The sequence below is a fragment of the Nannobrachium achirus genome (genome assembly GCF_963921795.1).
Source record: "Nannobrachium achirus genome assembly, chromosome: 2".
In the NCBI taxonomy this organism is placed as follows: Eukaryota; Metazoa; Chordata; class Actinopteri; order Myctophiformes; family Myctophidae; genus Nannobrachium; species Nannobrachium achirus.
In genome coordinates, this window is record NC_137811.1 from 74005029 (window position 1) to 74021512 (window position 16484).

The 16484-nt window shown below is 48.6% G+C and overlaps 1 protein-coding gene across 1 annotated transcript; it reads right to left on the reverse strand.

Annotated features, from left to right (window-relative positions):
* Positions 1-707: 707 nt before the first annotated feature.
* Positions 708-16142, reverse strand: LOC308300516 (uncharacterized protein; the record flags this gene model as incomplete). The annotated part of the gene is made up of 5 exons (XM_080744364.1): positions 708-5209; positions 5654-6093; positions 8421-8580; positions 8919-9119; positions 16079-16142. 5 exons carry the CDS (start codon positions 16140-16142, stop codon positions 708-710), a joined length of 5367 nt encoding a protein of 1788 aa, XP_080600490.1.
* Positions 16143-16484: the final 342 nt, after the last annotated feature.

The following is a 16484-nucleotide window of genomic DNA, read 5'->3' on the forward strand; positions in this document are numbered from 1 at the left end:
GTGTGAAGAAAAACCTGAGAATAAGAAAACTAGATGAGCAGTTTATACAGCATTTCTGTTACGAGAGGAAAAAAACAAACATAATCAGAGCAAAACGGTTTGATTAGTCTTAAGGTCCATAAACACACATATATCTTTTAGTTTGAGCTTAATACTGAGGTAGAAGGACTACCGCATAACCTCCACAATCTACCACGTCTGCAGCTGTGTTCAGTTAGTCTAGGCCAAGGGTCTTCAACAGGGGCTCCAGGACCCTTAGGGGGTCCTTAGAGTTACTACAGGGGGTCCTCCAAATCTTTGTGTGAAAAAAGAAAATCTCCTTTTTAACCAGATTCTTAACCAGATTCGGAGAACTTTAGCCAAAAATAGCAGATCTACCAGCTCACAACGCCTCGCAGCGCAAGGCGTTGTGAGCTTGTAGATCGGCTATTTTCGGCAAAGAGGTTTGGTGCAGAGGGGAGAAGTAATTGACAGTTAAAGTGGTTAAATATCTGAAAACACAAATTGACATGAATCCAAAATACACTGATGATTGTGCTGTCAAACAACAAAAACGATATGGAATCTATGATAAGGTTGTGTGGGGGTCCCTGTGATAAGGTTGTGTGGGGGTCCCTGCTTCATCTCTCTCTCCACTAAGGGGTCCTTGGCCTGAGAAGAACCCTGGTCTAGTCTAACAACGACCCGCCAGAGTGTTCCACGTAGTGCTAGTGCAGCTCCGTCTCTAGACCGAAAGATGCTCCACATTCATTCGCGGCGACGACGACCGGGTCGGCGCCGGGCTCGGCGGGCTGCCCGCCGAACTCGACAATACACTTCTGGTGGTGATCGATGAGCTCCTGGATCTGTCTGAAGGTCCTGGGGCAGTACGGGCAAGTGTACGTGTCGCCGTCGTCTGCGTCGGCGCCGTGCTGCGCCTCGTGCTTGGCCAGCGCCGTCGGCGAGAGGAAAGATCTTCCACAATGCCTGCACTTGTGGCTGGTCTGCAGCCGCGCGGCCGGGCTGAGCGCGGTGGGGGACGGCGGGGAGCTGCTGTCCTTCTTGTCGAACGCCGATGCGGCGACGACGACGCTCGTCGGCCTGGGCGGCCGGGAGGAGGCGACGACAGAGGCGCTGAGCCGGTAGCGGAGCTCGATGGGCAGGCGGCGGCGCACCTCGTCGTGCCAGCTCAGGTGCTGCTGCAGCTGCGTCTCCGTCCAGTAGCCGTGGCAGCACAGGGCGCAGCAGAACGGCCGGCTGCGGCCCTGCGTCTTGTGGGCTCCCAGCTGATCCTCCGTCTGGAAGGCCTTGCCACACTTGCCGCACTTGAAGAGGTATTTGACCGTGTTCGACTGCTCGTACGGGCGGCCGGGCGACACGTGCACCTCGACGGCCGCCGCCGCCGTTTCGGGGAGCAGAGTCTCTCGCGCCGGCTCCTGCTTTACGGACAGCAGCTCCTCCTGGTGCCGCGTTGGACTCGGCCCCTGCTTGTTGTGGGAAGGCCCCCACTTTGGAGTCATCTCCTGCTTTGGAGTCACCGCCTGCTTTAGGGTCATCTCCTGCTTTGGGGTCCCCTCCTGCTTTGGGGTCCCCTCCTGCTTTGGGGTCCCCTCCTGCTTTTGGGTCCCCTCCTGCTTTAAGGTGGGCTCCTGCTTTCGGGGGGGCTCCTGCTTTAAGGTGGGCTCCTGCTTTCGGGGGGGCTCCTGGTCGGGCTCCTGCTTAAGCTGAAGGCAGACCTTCTTGTGGTTGCAGAGGCCCCCAGGAGAGTTGTACTTCTTCCCGCAGTGCGGGCAGGGGAAGACGCCCCAGTACTTTAACTTTGTCTTTGACCTCTTTCTTCTTTTGCGTTTGCTCACTGCTGCGACGCCGCCGCTGTGTTTGACGGCAATGCCTTCGCCGGAATGAGCCTGCCATCGGTGGGCGCGCCAGCCTCGGATCTTTGCAAACGTCATGAGACAGAGCGGGCACTGGACCCGGCCTTGTACGATCAACGGGGCGGCTTCAGAGTCACTGGGGTTGGCATCGGTGGCGCTGGGGGTGGCGTCGGTGGCGCTGGGGGTGGCGTCGGTGGCGCTGGGGGTGGCATCGGGCTGTTCCGGGGCCTGGTCGGCTGAGGGTAGCTGTGAGGGCTCTATGGGAGGGTCCGTGGGTTTCAGAGTGCCCCAGTGCTCGCTCTCATAATGCAGGGCTAGCAAGGAACCGCGGGTAAAGGTTTTGTTACATTCTGGACACGACAGCTCCGCGCCACCGCCGTTGCCCTCCGCTCCGCTCTGCTCTGCCTCGGGCCGAGTCTCAGCGGCGTTGGTTTGACCCGGGGTGCAGAAGAGCTGGTGGCGCCGGAGCACACACAGGTAGAAGAAGCCCTTGCCACAGTTCCGACACTGAAACGGTACTTGAGTCGGGTTCGTGTCGCTTTTCCGGTCGCCACTTTTTACCAGCGAAACGGCAAATTTCTTGTCCGTGTGCCACCGCTTGTGAGTCCCGAGGGCCGAGTTGGTGGTGAATCGCCTCCCGCATTCCGTGCACAGGAAAGACCCGGCGGTTTGGTCTCCTGGCTTGGGTTTCTGGAACACGGCGGACAGGGACAGTTTTGGCTTGGCCTTGGGGATGTGACCTGTGACCTTGGGGATGTGACCTGTGACCTTGGGGATGTGACCTGTGCGATGGATAATCTTGTGAAAGTTCAGTGCTCCCACCACCGAGAAGCTCCTGGGACACTCTTTGCACTTGTATTTCAACCTTTCCACCGAGTTCACCGTCTCTGAGCTCGCAGCCGTCTCGGAGCTCGCGGTCGTCTCCGCGACGTCCGGCGTCCGCCGCTCCGTTTTGATTCCGGCGACCGCTTCTTCCGCCGCCGTCGCCACTATGCCGTTTTCCGCCGGAGCGTCCAACGTTTCTCTCTTGACGCACAGTTTGTGGTGAGCCCGCAGAGAGGACTTCTTGTTGAAGTGCGCCAGGCACCGCGGGCACTGCAGCGCCTCCAGCACCACGGCAGAGCGGTCGGCCGCGGCCCTGACCGGGGAGGACGGCGAGTAGCCGGTCTCGTAGCCGTGGCTCCTCATGTGGAACTGCAGCGCCTTGCCGCGCGAGAACAGCTTGCCGCAGTCGGGGCAGCCGTAGGTGTTCTTCTGCACCTGCTCCACCTGGAGCTGGAAGGACTTGGCGGGTGGGGGCAGCACGGCGGCGCTGTGCACCACCTGGTGACGGAGCAGGCTGGAGAAGAGGCGGAAGGAGCGGCCGCACAGCTCGCACTTGTGGTCGCCGTCCTCGTGCTTGCGCATGTGCGACTTCATGATGCCCTTGTGGCGGAACTTGCGGCCGCACACGGGGCACGCCACCTTGCGGGCCCCCGCGGCGTGCGAGGAGCGCCCGTGGTGACCGTTGACGACGGCGGCGCCGCCGCCGCTCAGGCCGTTCCTCTGCCGCAGGTCGGCGCACTGGTTGGGGCTCTGCTTGTGGTGGGAGTACGCGCCCAGCGACCAGAAGCCCTTGGCACACTGCTCACAGTGGTAGAGCTTTGGGCCGAGGAGCGTTTTGGTCGGGTTGAACTCTTTCTTGGCCGGCGAACCGCCCTCGTTCGCGTTGTCGTGGTGTTTACCGACGCAGTGTTTCTGGTGGTTGTACAGGCCGCTGGCGTTAGAGAAGGAGGCGGTGCAGTCCGGACACGGGTAGGGTTTGCTCTTGGCGTGCTGCGTCTGATGAGAGATGAGCGCCGACACGCGAGAGAAGTCGTTTCCGCGTTCGTCGCGCGTCAGCTCCACGCCCTCGCCGCCCTGCCCGGTGGCTTCCTGCTGGTACTTGTGCTTTTTGATGTGATTGATGTGCGTGACGCGGTTGAAGGTCTCGTGGCCACACGTGTCGCACGTGTAGATCCTCTTGGGTTTGCCCGGGTCGCGGGACAGTTTGTTCTTCAGGACGCCGTGCCACAGCCGGTGGACGCGCAGCGACGAGGGGCTGGAGAAACAGCGGGGACACTCGGGACAGTGGAACCTGTCCGGGTGGGCGGCTTTACGCTCCACTCTGGTCATTTCCGATTCCGGCCGCTCCCTCCGGTCATCGTCCGCCCCAAAGTCAATCTGCACAATTTTAAGATCCACCCCTCCTCCTCCCGGCTTTGAGACGAAGGTGCTGACGGAGACCCCGTTCTCCTGGTCGGATTCGCACAGCAGCTCCAGATCGGGGTTCGGGTCTGGAGCGTTCTCCTCCTCCTCCTCGGATTCGCTGGCGCTGATCACCTCCACGTGAAAGTCCGCCGTCTCGTAGCCCTCCTCCTCGTCTTCCTCCATCCCCTCCACGTCCACGAATTCAGAGGAGGCCGCCTCGGCCGCGACGGCGTGCAAGGTCTTCAGCGAGTAGTCGAGGACTTCCGACACGGGCGACGGCATCTCCTCCCTGACGCACTGCGAGGGCTTGTCCTGAGCGACCTGGACAACAGGGCGGGTTGGGAGAGGAGGAGGCGGGCTGCTGGGGACCCTCGGTGTCGGCGGGCTCATCGCGGCAGGGAAGCTCTCCACCCTCCTGGACCGAGGCTCCTTCTCGTCTCCCCGGAACACGTCGGTGTGGTGGAGCTGGTGGGACTGGAGCGCCGAGGCCCGGGAGAACTTCAGGCCGCAGTCGGGACACTGGAAGGCCTTCTTCTGCAGCTGGCACACCTGGTTGAGGAAGGACTTGGCGGCAGTGTCCTCGCTGTGCGCCAGGCGCTGATGCTTGTAGTAGAAGGTGAGCGTCATGAAGACCTTGCCGCACTCCTCGCACGGGAACTTCTTGCCGGCGGTGGCCGAGCGGTTGGCGTGCCAGCGCTGGTGGTTGATGAGGGCGATGTGGCCGCCGAAGCTCTTGCTGCACTCGGTGCACTGGAAGGCTTTCTTGGGCGGCGCCGCGGCGGCGGCTTTGGGCGGCTCCGGGCTCAGCGGGCTGCACTGCGCGTTGCGGCTGAATCGCTGGTGCGTCCTCAGGCGGGACGGGGCCAGGAACGACTTGCCGCAGGTGCACTTGAAAGAGCCGTCGTCCGGAGCTCCGCCGTCCGTCTGGTTTTGATCGTTCTGCTTTGCTCCGTCGGCCTGGACGGCCTGTCCTCCTGCACCCGGGGCCCCTACGGGCCCTTCGGTAGGAACAGTGTCTCCTGCACCCGGGGCCCCCAAGCTGTCCCCTGGGGGCCCTTCAGTGTGGACGTCGTCTCCCGCAGCCTTGTCCTCTACGGGTTCCTCGGTGACATCAGTGTCCCCTGAACCTATGGGTGGGCGATATGGAAAAATACAACGTCACCATATTTTCCCAAGCTGCATCACGATACACGATTTTATCACAATTCTGTTTCACATTGGTTTCTATGGTTATTTACTTGACAAAAACTAGACTCTCTGGGTTCCTTTTGGGAGGTCTAATTTGAACTGTCAACTCTGACTATACAAATGAAACGGGTCCATTTGGTTTCATTTGTATACTGTCAGAGTTAAGTGGAGACCTTGACATTTTAAAGTTTGAAACTACTGATTTAGACCAAAATGCAGGTTTAAATTGAATTCTGCAATGAATCTCTGTATTAACGATTGAACAGGATCTCTTACAAGGCTCCCTCAATTGTATCACGATAGATACGATATCTCTGAAAAGGCATATCGTGGAGACGTTGTATCATCTCAACGATAATTATCACCATATCGCCCAGTCCTACCTGAACACTCCTTGTCCCCTTCAGTGTAAACAGTCTCTCCTGCACGCATGTCTCCTAAGGGTCCATCGGGGCGGACAGAGTCTCCTAAGGGCCCGTCAGTGAGGACAGTGTCTCCTAAGGGCCCGTCAGTGAGGACAGTGTCTCCTAAGGGCCCGTCAGTGAGGACAGTGTCTCCTAAGGGCCAGTCGGTGCGGACAGTGTCTCCTAAGGGCCCGTTGGTGCGGACAGCGTCACCTAAGGGAGACTCTTCGGTGTGAGCAGCGTCTCTCGCGCCCCTTTTGCGCGAGCGGCTGTATTTGCGCTTGATCAGCTGCCCCTCGTGGCAGCGGCGGTGGGCGTCCAGTGCCGAGGCTCGGGAGTAGCTCCGTCCGCACGTCTCGCACTGGAAGGACTTCTTCTTCAGCTGCTCCAGCTCCAGGACCAGAGACTTGGAGGCCAGCCTGGGGACAGATGGAGACATGATGGACGAGGATCGTCATTATTGTTCATGGTGAAAAAGAAACACTCACAATAATCGTATCGTGGAGATTTAACCCATTTAGGCATAGAATTATTGAATGCTTTAACCAGTGAAAAATATAGCAGATATACTAGCTTGCAGTGTGGCACCGAGTGCCGCGCTGCGAGCTTGTAGATCTGCTATTTTTGAAAAAGTCGTGAAAATGTGTGCAAATCTTTGAATATATGTATTTTCAAAGCGAACGTTTGTAACTCAAATTTTGCTTCTGGAGGGTCCCTGGAACGAAATATTTTGAGATGGGGGTCCGTGGCCAAATACATATCATTTTGGGGGTCCTTCACATGAAAAGGTTTGAGAACCACTGACATAGTAGTCTCTCAAGAACAGACTAACTGAGCTCCATTTAAGTGAAAAGGACCTTTTCTTTGATGATGGCTATAGCCAGATTGCTGACATAGAAACATAGGGTTTTTCAAAAAACCTCAGAAGGATTCAAAAGACACTTATAGAATCGGGTCAAAATTCAAATCTTCACGATTTTTCAAAAATAGCAGATCTACAAGCTCGCAGCTGTGAGCTTGTATATCTGCTATGCAAAATGAAGTGTACCCGTTCTAAATGGGTTAAATGTATGGTGTGAATTGTCCTCTGCCATGCACTGGGGATCAATTCACCTTTTATTTGCAGAGCTGCATATTAGGGGTGCTGATCCCCATCACTGTGGCGATTCGTTACCCATCTTGATACACTGCCAGCGATACGATATATTTGCGATACATTGAAATCCTGCCGATACGATGCATAACGATTCACCCGTTCCCAATACGATGCGATTCACCCCTGTTCCCGATTTTATTGTGATTTATTGATATACAATAATACCAGTGATTCTCTAACTTTTACATTTTAAGAACAATCATAACTCAGAGTACAAATGGAATCAAATGAAACATTAACAAGAGTAAAACAAAATGTAAACAATTACTGAAGTCACAGCTGCTGTAAACTGTTCAAGACCCCTCAGAAACACAGGATGGAATGAAATACTACTATGAAAAAACTATTCAAACATGCAGCGAACGATACATCGCGATACGATACATCACGATTTCAGCTGTCAATTGTACCGATAAACACTGAATGAAATGATTCCCTCATATCGCGCGCGTTTGTATCGCAATTGCGATCCATATCGATTCATCTCAGCATCCCTACTTCACATCCCTCTAAAAACCCTTAAATTGGTCAAACAGACCTGGAAATATGTACCTCAAACAGTATTTTATTTTGTATTTTTTGTACTCTCTACCAAATCTCTTTGCTAAAAGAATTAGCTTTTTTGGCAAAGAGAACATTTGCCAAAAAATAGCCGATCTACAAGCTCCTGTCAGCTTGTAGATCTGCTTTTTTAGGCAAATGTTCCACCCCAGGATAATGGCTGTTGAGGATATTTTGATTATCGCGATAATATCGCAAATCGCAACTCTTTTGGACAATAAAGGTCTTTGCACACAGGCGCGTTTATCCGCACAGATAAAACGGACAATTTCATTTTTTTTTAAGAAAACAATGATTCGCTACGACCTCATGCACACCGGATTCAAATTAGCCGTGCGACGAGTGGCTGCGGCTGTGCGTTTTTTTTTCTCGATCGAACCCAGTTCGATTCGTGCGTCTTGTCGCATGCGGTAAAAAAACTCGTCACTCCTTTTATGACTCTTTTTGGGATCCTCGATACACTGACACCGAGTGCCGCGCTGCGAGCTTGTAGATGTGCTATTTTTGAAAAATCGTGAAAATTTGAATTTTTACCCGATTCTATAAGTGTCTTTTGAATCCTTCTAAGATTTTTTGAAAAACCCTATGTTTCTATATGTCAGCAATCTGGATGTCAGCAATCTGGCCAGCCATCGTCAAAGTAAAGGTCCTTTTCACTCAACTGGAGCTCAGTTAATCTGTTCTTGAGAAACTACTATATCAGTGGTTATCAAACCTTTTCATGTGAAGGACCCCCAAAATGATATGTATTTGGCCACAGACCCTCATCTTAAAATATTTAGTTCCAGGGACCACCCAGAGGCAAAATTTGAGTTACAAACGTTCGCTTTGAAAACACATATAGTCAAAGATTTGCACACATTTTCACGACTTTTAAAAAAATAGCAGATCTACAAGCTCACAGCGCTGTGAGCTTGTATATCTGCTATTTTTCACTGGTTAAAGCATTCAATAACTCTAGGGCCTAAATGGGTTAATTTTTATGATAATATGTGACATCCCTAATTTTCATATGTTCCCATCCCCTACCTGTGGACTCTCTGGTGGTTGAGCAGGTATCCCAGCTGGTTGTAGGTCTTCCCGCAGTCCGGACATTCGTAGGTGCATTTGGTCATCGTCTTCCCGCCGGGCGCCCCCTGCAGGCCGGCCGGCACGCGCAGGTCACTGGTCGATTCAGGACAGTGGTTTTCTGGATTAAAGGTGATACACCATGCATTTAAAAAGTATTTATGTCATATTGTTTATGTCCCAAAAACGTTTTTTTTTTTTTTTTTTTAAGATTTTTTTTTTTTGAAAAAAAAAAAAAAAAAAAAGAAATCTTCAAAAACGGCCGTTTATGACGTCACAAACGGCAGCAAATCTGGACAGCCTGTTTTGAGAACCCGTGGGATGCTTTTAACCTCCACCTTCCCAAAACCAGAGAAAGACACAACGGTCTGAAATGGGACTTTGTGAGGATAGAAGGTGCTAGTGGGACCCCCAAAAAAGGTTTTAAAATAGGAAAAGTGAATTTTCATGGTGTATCACCTTTAAGTGAAGCGTCCAGATGTTGGGGGTCTTGGTCATCTGGTCGGGGGTCTTGGTGCTCTGGTCGGGGGTCTTGGCAGACTGCAGGGTGGTCTTCCTCTTCCAGGACAGCCTGGTGGGGGTCCTCGGCGTCGGCAGACGACTCGTGGCTGGAAGGGTCTGCTCCGTCCTGGGAGCATCCTGGGACCACAGGCCCCTCCCCTGGAAAACACAAGATGAGAGGTCTGAGCAACTCCAGTAACAACAACTAAAACACCAATGACCCGGCATGAGTTAAAGTCCATTTCATCTCATATATTCTCATATTTCATGTACCACACATTAGGGCATTAATGAACAAGTCGACAAGTCGACTTAATTACACAAGTCAACTCCCAAAGTCGAAGCTGAAAAAAAAAAGAAATACTTTCTATTGTGAAAATGGTGCACCAGCCAATCTACATGCTCACAACGCCTCGCGTCGAAAAACGTCTCCGACTACTAACACAAATTAATTTACTGAGGAGCAGTCAAGAGAAAGCCTGTTGGCACCAAACAACCACAGTCTGATGTGTCTATTTCAGCATCAGCTTGACATTCATGCTCACGGGTTGAACAAGTGATGTTGGACATAAATATAGACCCTGTTACTCATTCCTAGACAGAAAGAGGACGTTTTATTTAAAAAATAAATCTTTTAATTTTTATCCCACGATTTTGTAACCCATTTTCACCCAGTGCCAATTGCCTATGTAATCCTGGGCTCTGCTCTCCCTCTGCCGTGCCTGGGGAGACAACGGACTGACCTCATGCTTCCTTCAATTCATGCATGGGTAGTAAAAGTTGTTTCTTTTCACCTGACAGGGGGATGGACGTAGCACGTGAAAGGAACACGTTATTCCAACCAGTTCCTTTCCCCTCCATCAGGCGCCCCGGCTGGCCAGGGGGAGGCATTATTGAGACCAGGATTACTGCATGTTTTTGCGAGGGTATCAACCCTAGGAGACACGGGGAGAACATGCAAACTCCACACAGAAAGGCCCTATCGCTGATGACGCAGAGGGAGGAACACGCCCCCAGCACCCACAGCGTCCCCCGGCGGGAATCGAACCCAGGCGAAGCACAACCACTGCGCCACCGTGCCCCCTTGAAAGAGGACGTTTTAAACCAGTGGTTTCTCAAACCTCTGGATGTAAAGGTCAAGGAGCTCCAAATGTATATTTCAACTGAAAATATTTGGTGAACTCCTTTGTGTGTAAATGTTTTCCCAGTATGTTGGCCTATGATGACACGCCCAGAACAGAGGCTAGGGTTGATGTGGTTCAGCAGGTCAGGCCAGGATGACGATGATGATGATGATGATGATGATGATCATAAGACAATAAATACAGTGAACAAAGAGGTTCTTAACGCTGAAGCAGCCATGTCCATCCTCCAAGACCTCAGCAGTGTTTCTCAACCACTGTGCCTGGGGACCTTTGGTGTGCCCCTGAGAAGGGTCAAGTGTGCCCCTTGAAACTGCTTGAAAGCCAGTATTGTATTTATCATTTTAAAAATGATTTAAACTAGTGAAAACAGCCGATCTACAAGCACACAACGCCTCGCACCGCGAGGCGTTGTGTGCTTGTAGATCTGCTGTTTTCACTAGTGTTGTGCGACAGCCTTGTATGATGAAGCAGGGCTTTACTTTGCGAAGAAACGTACACATTTGAAACTTGGAGATACAAGGTTTCTTCCCGACAGCGACGATATTTACGTCCCCGTATTATGTTGGTGTGCCCATGGATTCTTGGGACATGAAAAGTGTGCCCATGCAGAAAAGAGGTTGAGAAACACTGACCTACAGTCATCTTCCGTTTCTAAAGTGTTTGTTGCCTCCTTTTATGCTAAACAGCTGTTTTTAAAATCACCCCATTTAACCCTTTAACACCTGGAATTGTGTCACTTTGGATTGTAAAAGTAGCATAGCGCAAGCTCATAGCGCGGCACTTGTAGATCTGCCATTTTTGAAAAATCATGAAACTTTCTGTAAATCCTTGAACTTATGGGGAACTTAAGGGGGGGGGGCACATAATATAAATATATTGAGAGGTCGGCGGCCAAATGTGTATAATTCTGGGGACAGACATGAAAACTTCGAGAACCACTGAGGCGTTGTGTGCTTGTAGATCGGCTGTTTTCACTAGTTTAGTGCGACAGTCTTGTATGATGAAGCAGGGCTTTGCTTTACCAAAAGACGTACACATTTGAAACTTGGAGAAACAAGTTTTCTGCCCGACAGTGACGATATTTTAGTCATTATGTTGCGAGGTAAACGTTGAAATAATAGCCATTTTGGTTAGAACTGACTGAAAATAACTTTGTAATTCAAGTTTAAAATGATAATAAATATTTTGTGTCCAAATAAATTCCAAATATTATCAAATTATCTCACGGCACCCCAGGGTGCCCCGTCACCCACTTTGACAACCCCTGGGTTAGAGTTTTGGTCTCCTCACTTGACACTTGATCTTCTGTTTCAACCAGCCTGTGTTCTTCACCAGAAAACTACTTTACGACACACCTGTGTGTGTAATCATGTTACTTCTCCCATTATGTATTAAACTTATATCTAAGAAATAAATAAATCCTGATTGATCCAGAATTTCTCTATTAATACAAATGAAAAAAAGAGTGAAACATTTTTTTTAATGGAATATTGTGTTTAGATTGATTGCAAAGAAAACCCTATATTTTGTGCAATGTTCCTGAGGGCCTCTCTCGGTAAAGCCTGTGTACAAGGTGAACAGGCGCAGTCAGATTCAGAACAACATTGAAGCAGGGTCTCAGTCTGCTCACAAAAGGTGTACATTCTCACTAGGAAATTGACTCTCTGCTTTATCTTAGAGATAACCTATCAGCTATAGGATACATACAACCCCAGTATACGTATTCTCCTCCTCTGCTGAAACCTAAAAAATTAAAATAAACACGATCCATAACCCTAATAATAGGGGTGTAGTAACTGAATCGAAAAATCGATTTTAGTTTGCAATGATCTACCATATCGTTTGCAAAAGCAAAATATCGTACCGTTTTGGCTTTGTATTGTTATGTAAATTCTCAGATCGTAATAGCATAGAATATAGAAATTGAATTTCCACAAGGTAGAGTGACAATGAATACAATATATTTATTTAACAACAAAGTTAAGAGCTCTGAGGTACACGCATGCATAGTGTCCTCCCGTTCTCTCAGGCCAGTCTCCTCTTATAGAAGACAGTATTACCAGTAAGACTCCCTAATCGGGAGATAAGCGACCGTAGGTGGCTTATCTCCACAAATAGGGCAAAAATGTGTTTTTCCAAAATCTTCCTGATCCATGTTGATGACATGAGTGTAGACATGCTGTGTAGTGATATTCGTGATTTTAGGGCAAAAACTGTAGGAGCAGTGTCCAAAAATGTGTTTTAAAAATCGGCCTGAAGGTGGCGCTAGAATAGGGCCATGTGAGAAATGAGGGGTGGGGTCTCCGCGTTGCCTTGGCGGACGAATAGGTACCGGCCCCGGCTCTCCCGGACGCTCCTAGCCCGAGTTACGGCATTTTATATGCGCTGCAGTGGCAGGGGGTCCTCCACTGGGGGCGCCACCACTTTTGCATCCGTTCTGGAGCACCAGGAGTCGGTGGTCCCCGGGAATTCCCTGTGAGCAGCCCCGTTGGGGTGGTCATTTGGTCATTTTTGCACATTTGATAATTTTTTACATCTGGGGGTCCCCCAGGGACCTGGGGCTCCGGGGGTCCTTGGAGGTTGTAGTTTGGCAGGCAAGGAGTGTGTGTGTAAAATCTGGCATGGATCGGGTCAACGGGTGCGGAGATATAAGCAGGGAAAAAGTGTGACGTGTGACGTGTGAGCACATTTGGGCATTTTTTACAGCTGGGGGTCCCCCAGGGACCTGGGGGTCCCTGAAGCTCCGGGGGTCCTTGGAGGTTGTAGTTTGGCAGGTAAGGAGTGTGTGTGCAAAATGTGGCATGGATCGGGGCAACGGTTGTGGAGATATGAGCAGGGCAAAAGTGTGACGTGTGACATGTGACGGACTCACTCACAGACAGCCGGTGGAGGTTTTGGTAGTAAATGCGACCTACGGTCGCAACAATAATAGCTGCAGGGGTGTCTACTAAACAGTGTCTAAAGATACAATTATGTTGTGAAGAGTCTTCCGTATGAGTGTAGACATACTGTGTCCCGATTTGCGTGATTTTAGGGCAAAATCTGTAGGAGCAGTGTCCAAAAATGTGTTTAAAAAAGTCGTCCTGATGGTGGCGCTATATGGGCAGATCCATGTTGAAGACATGAGTGTAGACCAAGTGTGTACCGATTTGCGTGATTTTAGGGCAAAATCTGTAGGAGCAGTGTCCAAAAATGTGTTTTGCAAGAATCGGCCTCATGGTGGCGCTAGTAGAGGGCGATGTGAGAATTGATGGGTGGAGGTTGTGGTTTGGCAGGCAAGGAGTGTGTGTGCAACATTTGGCATGGATCAGGGCAACGGTTGCATAGATATGAGCAGGGCTAAAGTGTGACGTGTGACTGACAGACAGACTGACTGACAGCTGGTGGAGGTTTTGATAGTAACTGCGACCTGACGTCGCAATAACCCAGTTACCCAGGAAATCTCTTGAGGCTGACATATTATTCACCATCCAAAAGCTCATGGCTCCACCAGACATCAGATTTTGGTCCTTGAGAGAGTTCCATGGTAGTTCCATGGTACTGTCCCCAACAAAATAAGGAACATACTCTTTTAGATATTAAAAATAATAGTAGATCTAGCTCTCAAGTCTCAACTCATCACTATTAGTGAGAAATGTTGCCAGGACAAATAGCTTGTAGCTCTGCTATTTTTGGCCATAGTACAATAGAAACACCTCACATGGGAGAAGACAAACACAGACAGAACACAGAGAAATGGACAAGCCTGTCCCTTAAAAGGTATTGAGAGATACTGTTGAATAAACTGGAAACGTATAAATAAAATACACACCGAAAAGGAAGTACTTTGCAATGACCAAGAAGATATAGATACTATCATACTAGACATACAGTGGTTCATTCAGGATGTGATTCATTGGAATGGAAAGCCCCTTTGATATATTCCACCATTAATGTGCCTGTGTGTGTTGATTATATCGGGGGTTTTCAAAGTGGGTGACGGGGCACCCTGGGGTGCCGTGACGGCCGTCCAGGGGTGCCGTGAGATAATTTGATAATATTTGGAATTTATTTGGACACTAAAAAATATTTAGTATTATTTTAAACTTGAAGTACAAAGTTATTTTCAGTCAGTTCTAACCAAAATGGCTATTATCTCAACATTTACCTCGCAACATAATCACAGAAACCTTGTATCTCCAAGTTTCAAATGTGTATGTCTTTTGGTAAAGCAAAGCCCTGCTTCATCATACAAGACTGTTGCACATACATTTTATAGATGATAAATACAAAACGAATGGTTTTGAACATACAAGGTTTCCACCCGACAACGACGATATGCTATAAATATAAGGTGCTGGGAGTGAAAATGATAATGTAGGGGTGCCTCGGATTAAAAAAATATTCATGGGAACCCCTGGATTATATAATATACACAAGAAGACACAATCATTCACACCCATAATGATTGACCCTACAGAATTGCATGTAAGAATTGTCCTTTGTATGTTACATAATACAGTAATACCCCATAAACTTCTTACATTTCTGTTCATCTTTGCTGTGGTGTGTGAATGGGTGTCATCATGTCATATGTTGACCCACATACCCCCCCTGGTGGCAGCTAGGTGTGATGATATTAGGGTATGTTTCTGATCAAGACTATATTTGTCTTCAGCAATAAATTAATGACTGACTGTTATAATGTCAAAGACTCTCACAATTATCACATAATCGTCTAATCGCAAATTATTTTAGGTAATCGCAATTATTTTTGCATACTCGTTTCCATGTTGAGAAATGTTAATATAGTTAAAACACTTTAAAAATAGTAGTGGAAATAGCAGATCTACAAGCTCACAACACGTCGCATGGCGACTTGTTGTGAGCTTGTAGATCGGCTATTTCCACTATCAATGTTCTTTTTTAAGTATAAAACGGTCAAATATGTCAGTAATTTCTTTGTATATATAAGTTGTGTCATGATTGCCATATATTCCCCCCCCCCCCCCTCTCCACATTTTTCAAGATCTTTCCATACTGTATGTAACTAACACAACACATCTGCAGCAATAAACACGTATTTATGCTTGTGTAACATTTGTTTTAAATATACATACAGTATGTTTGTATCTGGAATCATTTTTAGGTTTCAGCACCAGTTATCGATACATTTGAATATGTTGTCAGTTATCTTTTTATTATTAATTATGTAGATCTGTTATTATAAAGCTAATTGAGATTTTTTTCCTTGGAGAAAATTATGAATGTAAACCAAAAGTGAAATATTTCTGTTAACTCTCATGTAAATCAGAAAGAAAATATATACATTTTCCAACAAGATAAGAGTGTGAATGCATATAATAATGTGCATGTAACTTCACCAGACATGATACAAAAAAAGAAATGCTAAATCACTCTCATCCATCCATCCATCCATGTTGACAGGCAAGCATTGGATGCAATTTAAAATTGTGCATCCAAATTAACATTTCTGACTAATTGCATTTTCACTCACAAGTTAAGAAAGTATAGCTTTTTCCCCCCTCCACAGACAGAGTTCCACAACAACAACAACAACAACAACACGGATGCAGATTAGGCGTTTTAAACAGCAATCTGTAATAAACGTTACAAAGTGGCAGAGTCTGCAGGATTTTGATAAAACCTTTTTATCTATACCGCAGTACCTGTAGAAAGCTACGGTGTCCATTTCCATTTCTAAACGGTGACATCCGGCCTAAAGCCCGCCTACCCCATAAAACCAGATCCGGTCAGTTCAACACGCACACAAAGCACAGGCAACACACCCATTTCCGTATCCGCTGAAAGCTACCTTGACCGGATATGCAAGCAGGAAGAAGCTAATCGACCCCCAGCCCCCTAAACAGAAGGAAGTAGGAGCACATTGCTGCCTTTATAATAAAAAATAAATAATAATAATAATAATAATAATTATAATGCAATGTCTGCCTATAAACGTCCCATACGCACCGTCCACGGGGTTGTTTCCGTCTCCTTCGTCCTCCGTCGCGACCACGGAGTGTTGTTGGTCCATCGTGGCTCTCACAGCCTGGCGTTACTTTGACATAAAAGTAAAAAAAACAAAAAAACAAAACAGACGTTTAGCTGCTGCTAGATTTAACTCTGAATTAACCTGACTTTAGCCACGTCGGCTAGGCTAGCCGTGTCGCAGCTTTAAGTGGACTGTATGTTGCTCTACAGTCAGGGCATCGTTGTTAGCAGTGGAGGTGATAAAACAACGTTATAATGTCACATTCTCCACATAAACAACAACGTTGTGTTGAGCTAACTAGAGCTAAACACTGCTAGCATGCTGCTCGCACTAGAGGTGGGACGTTCGCGAACGAACCGAGTCTTTTGAACGGCTCTTTGTAAA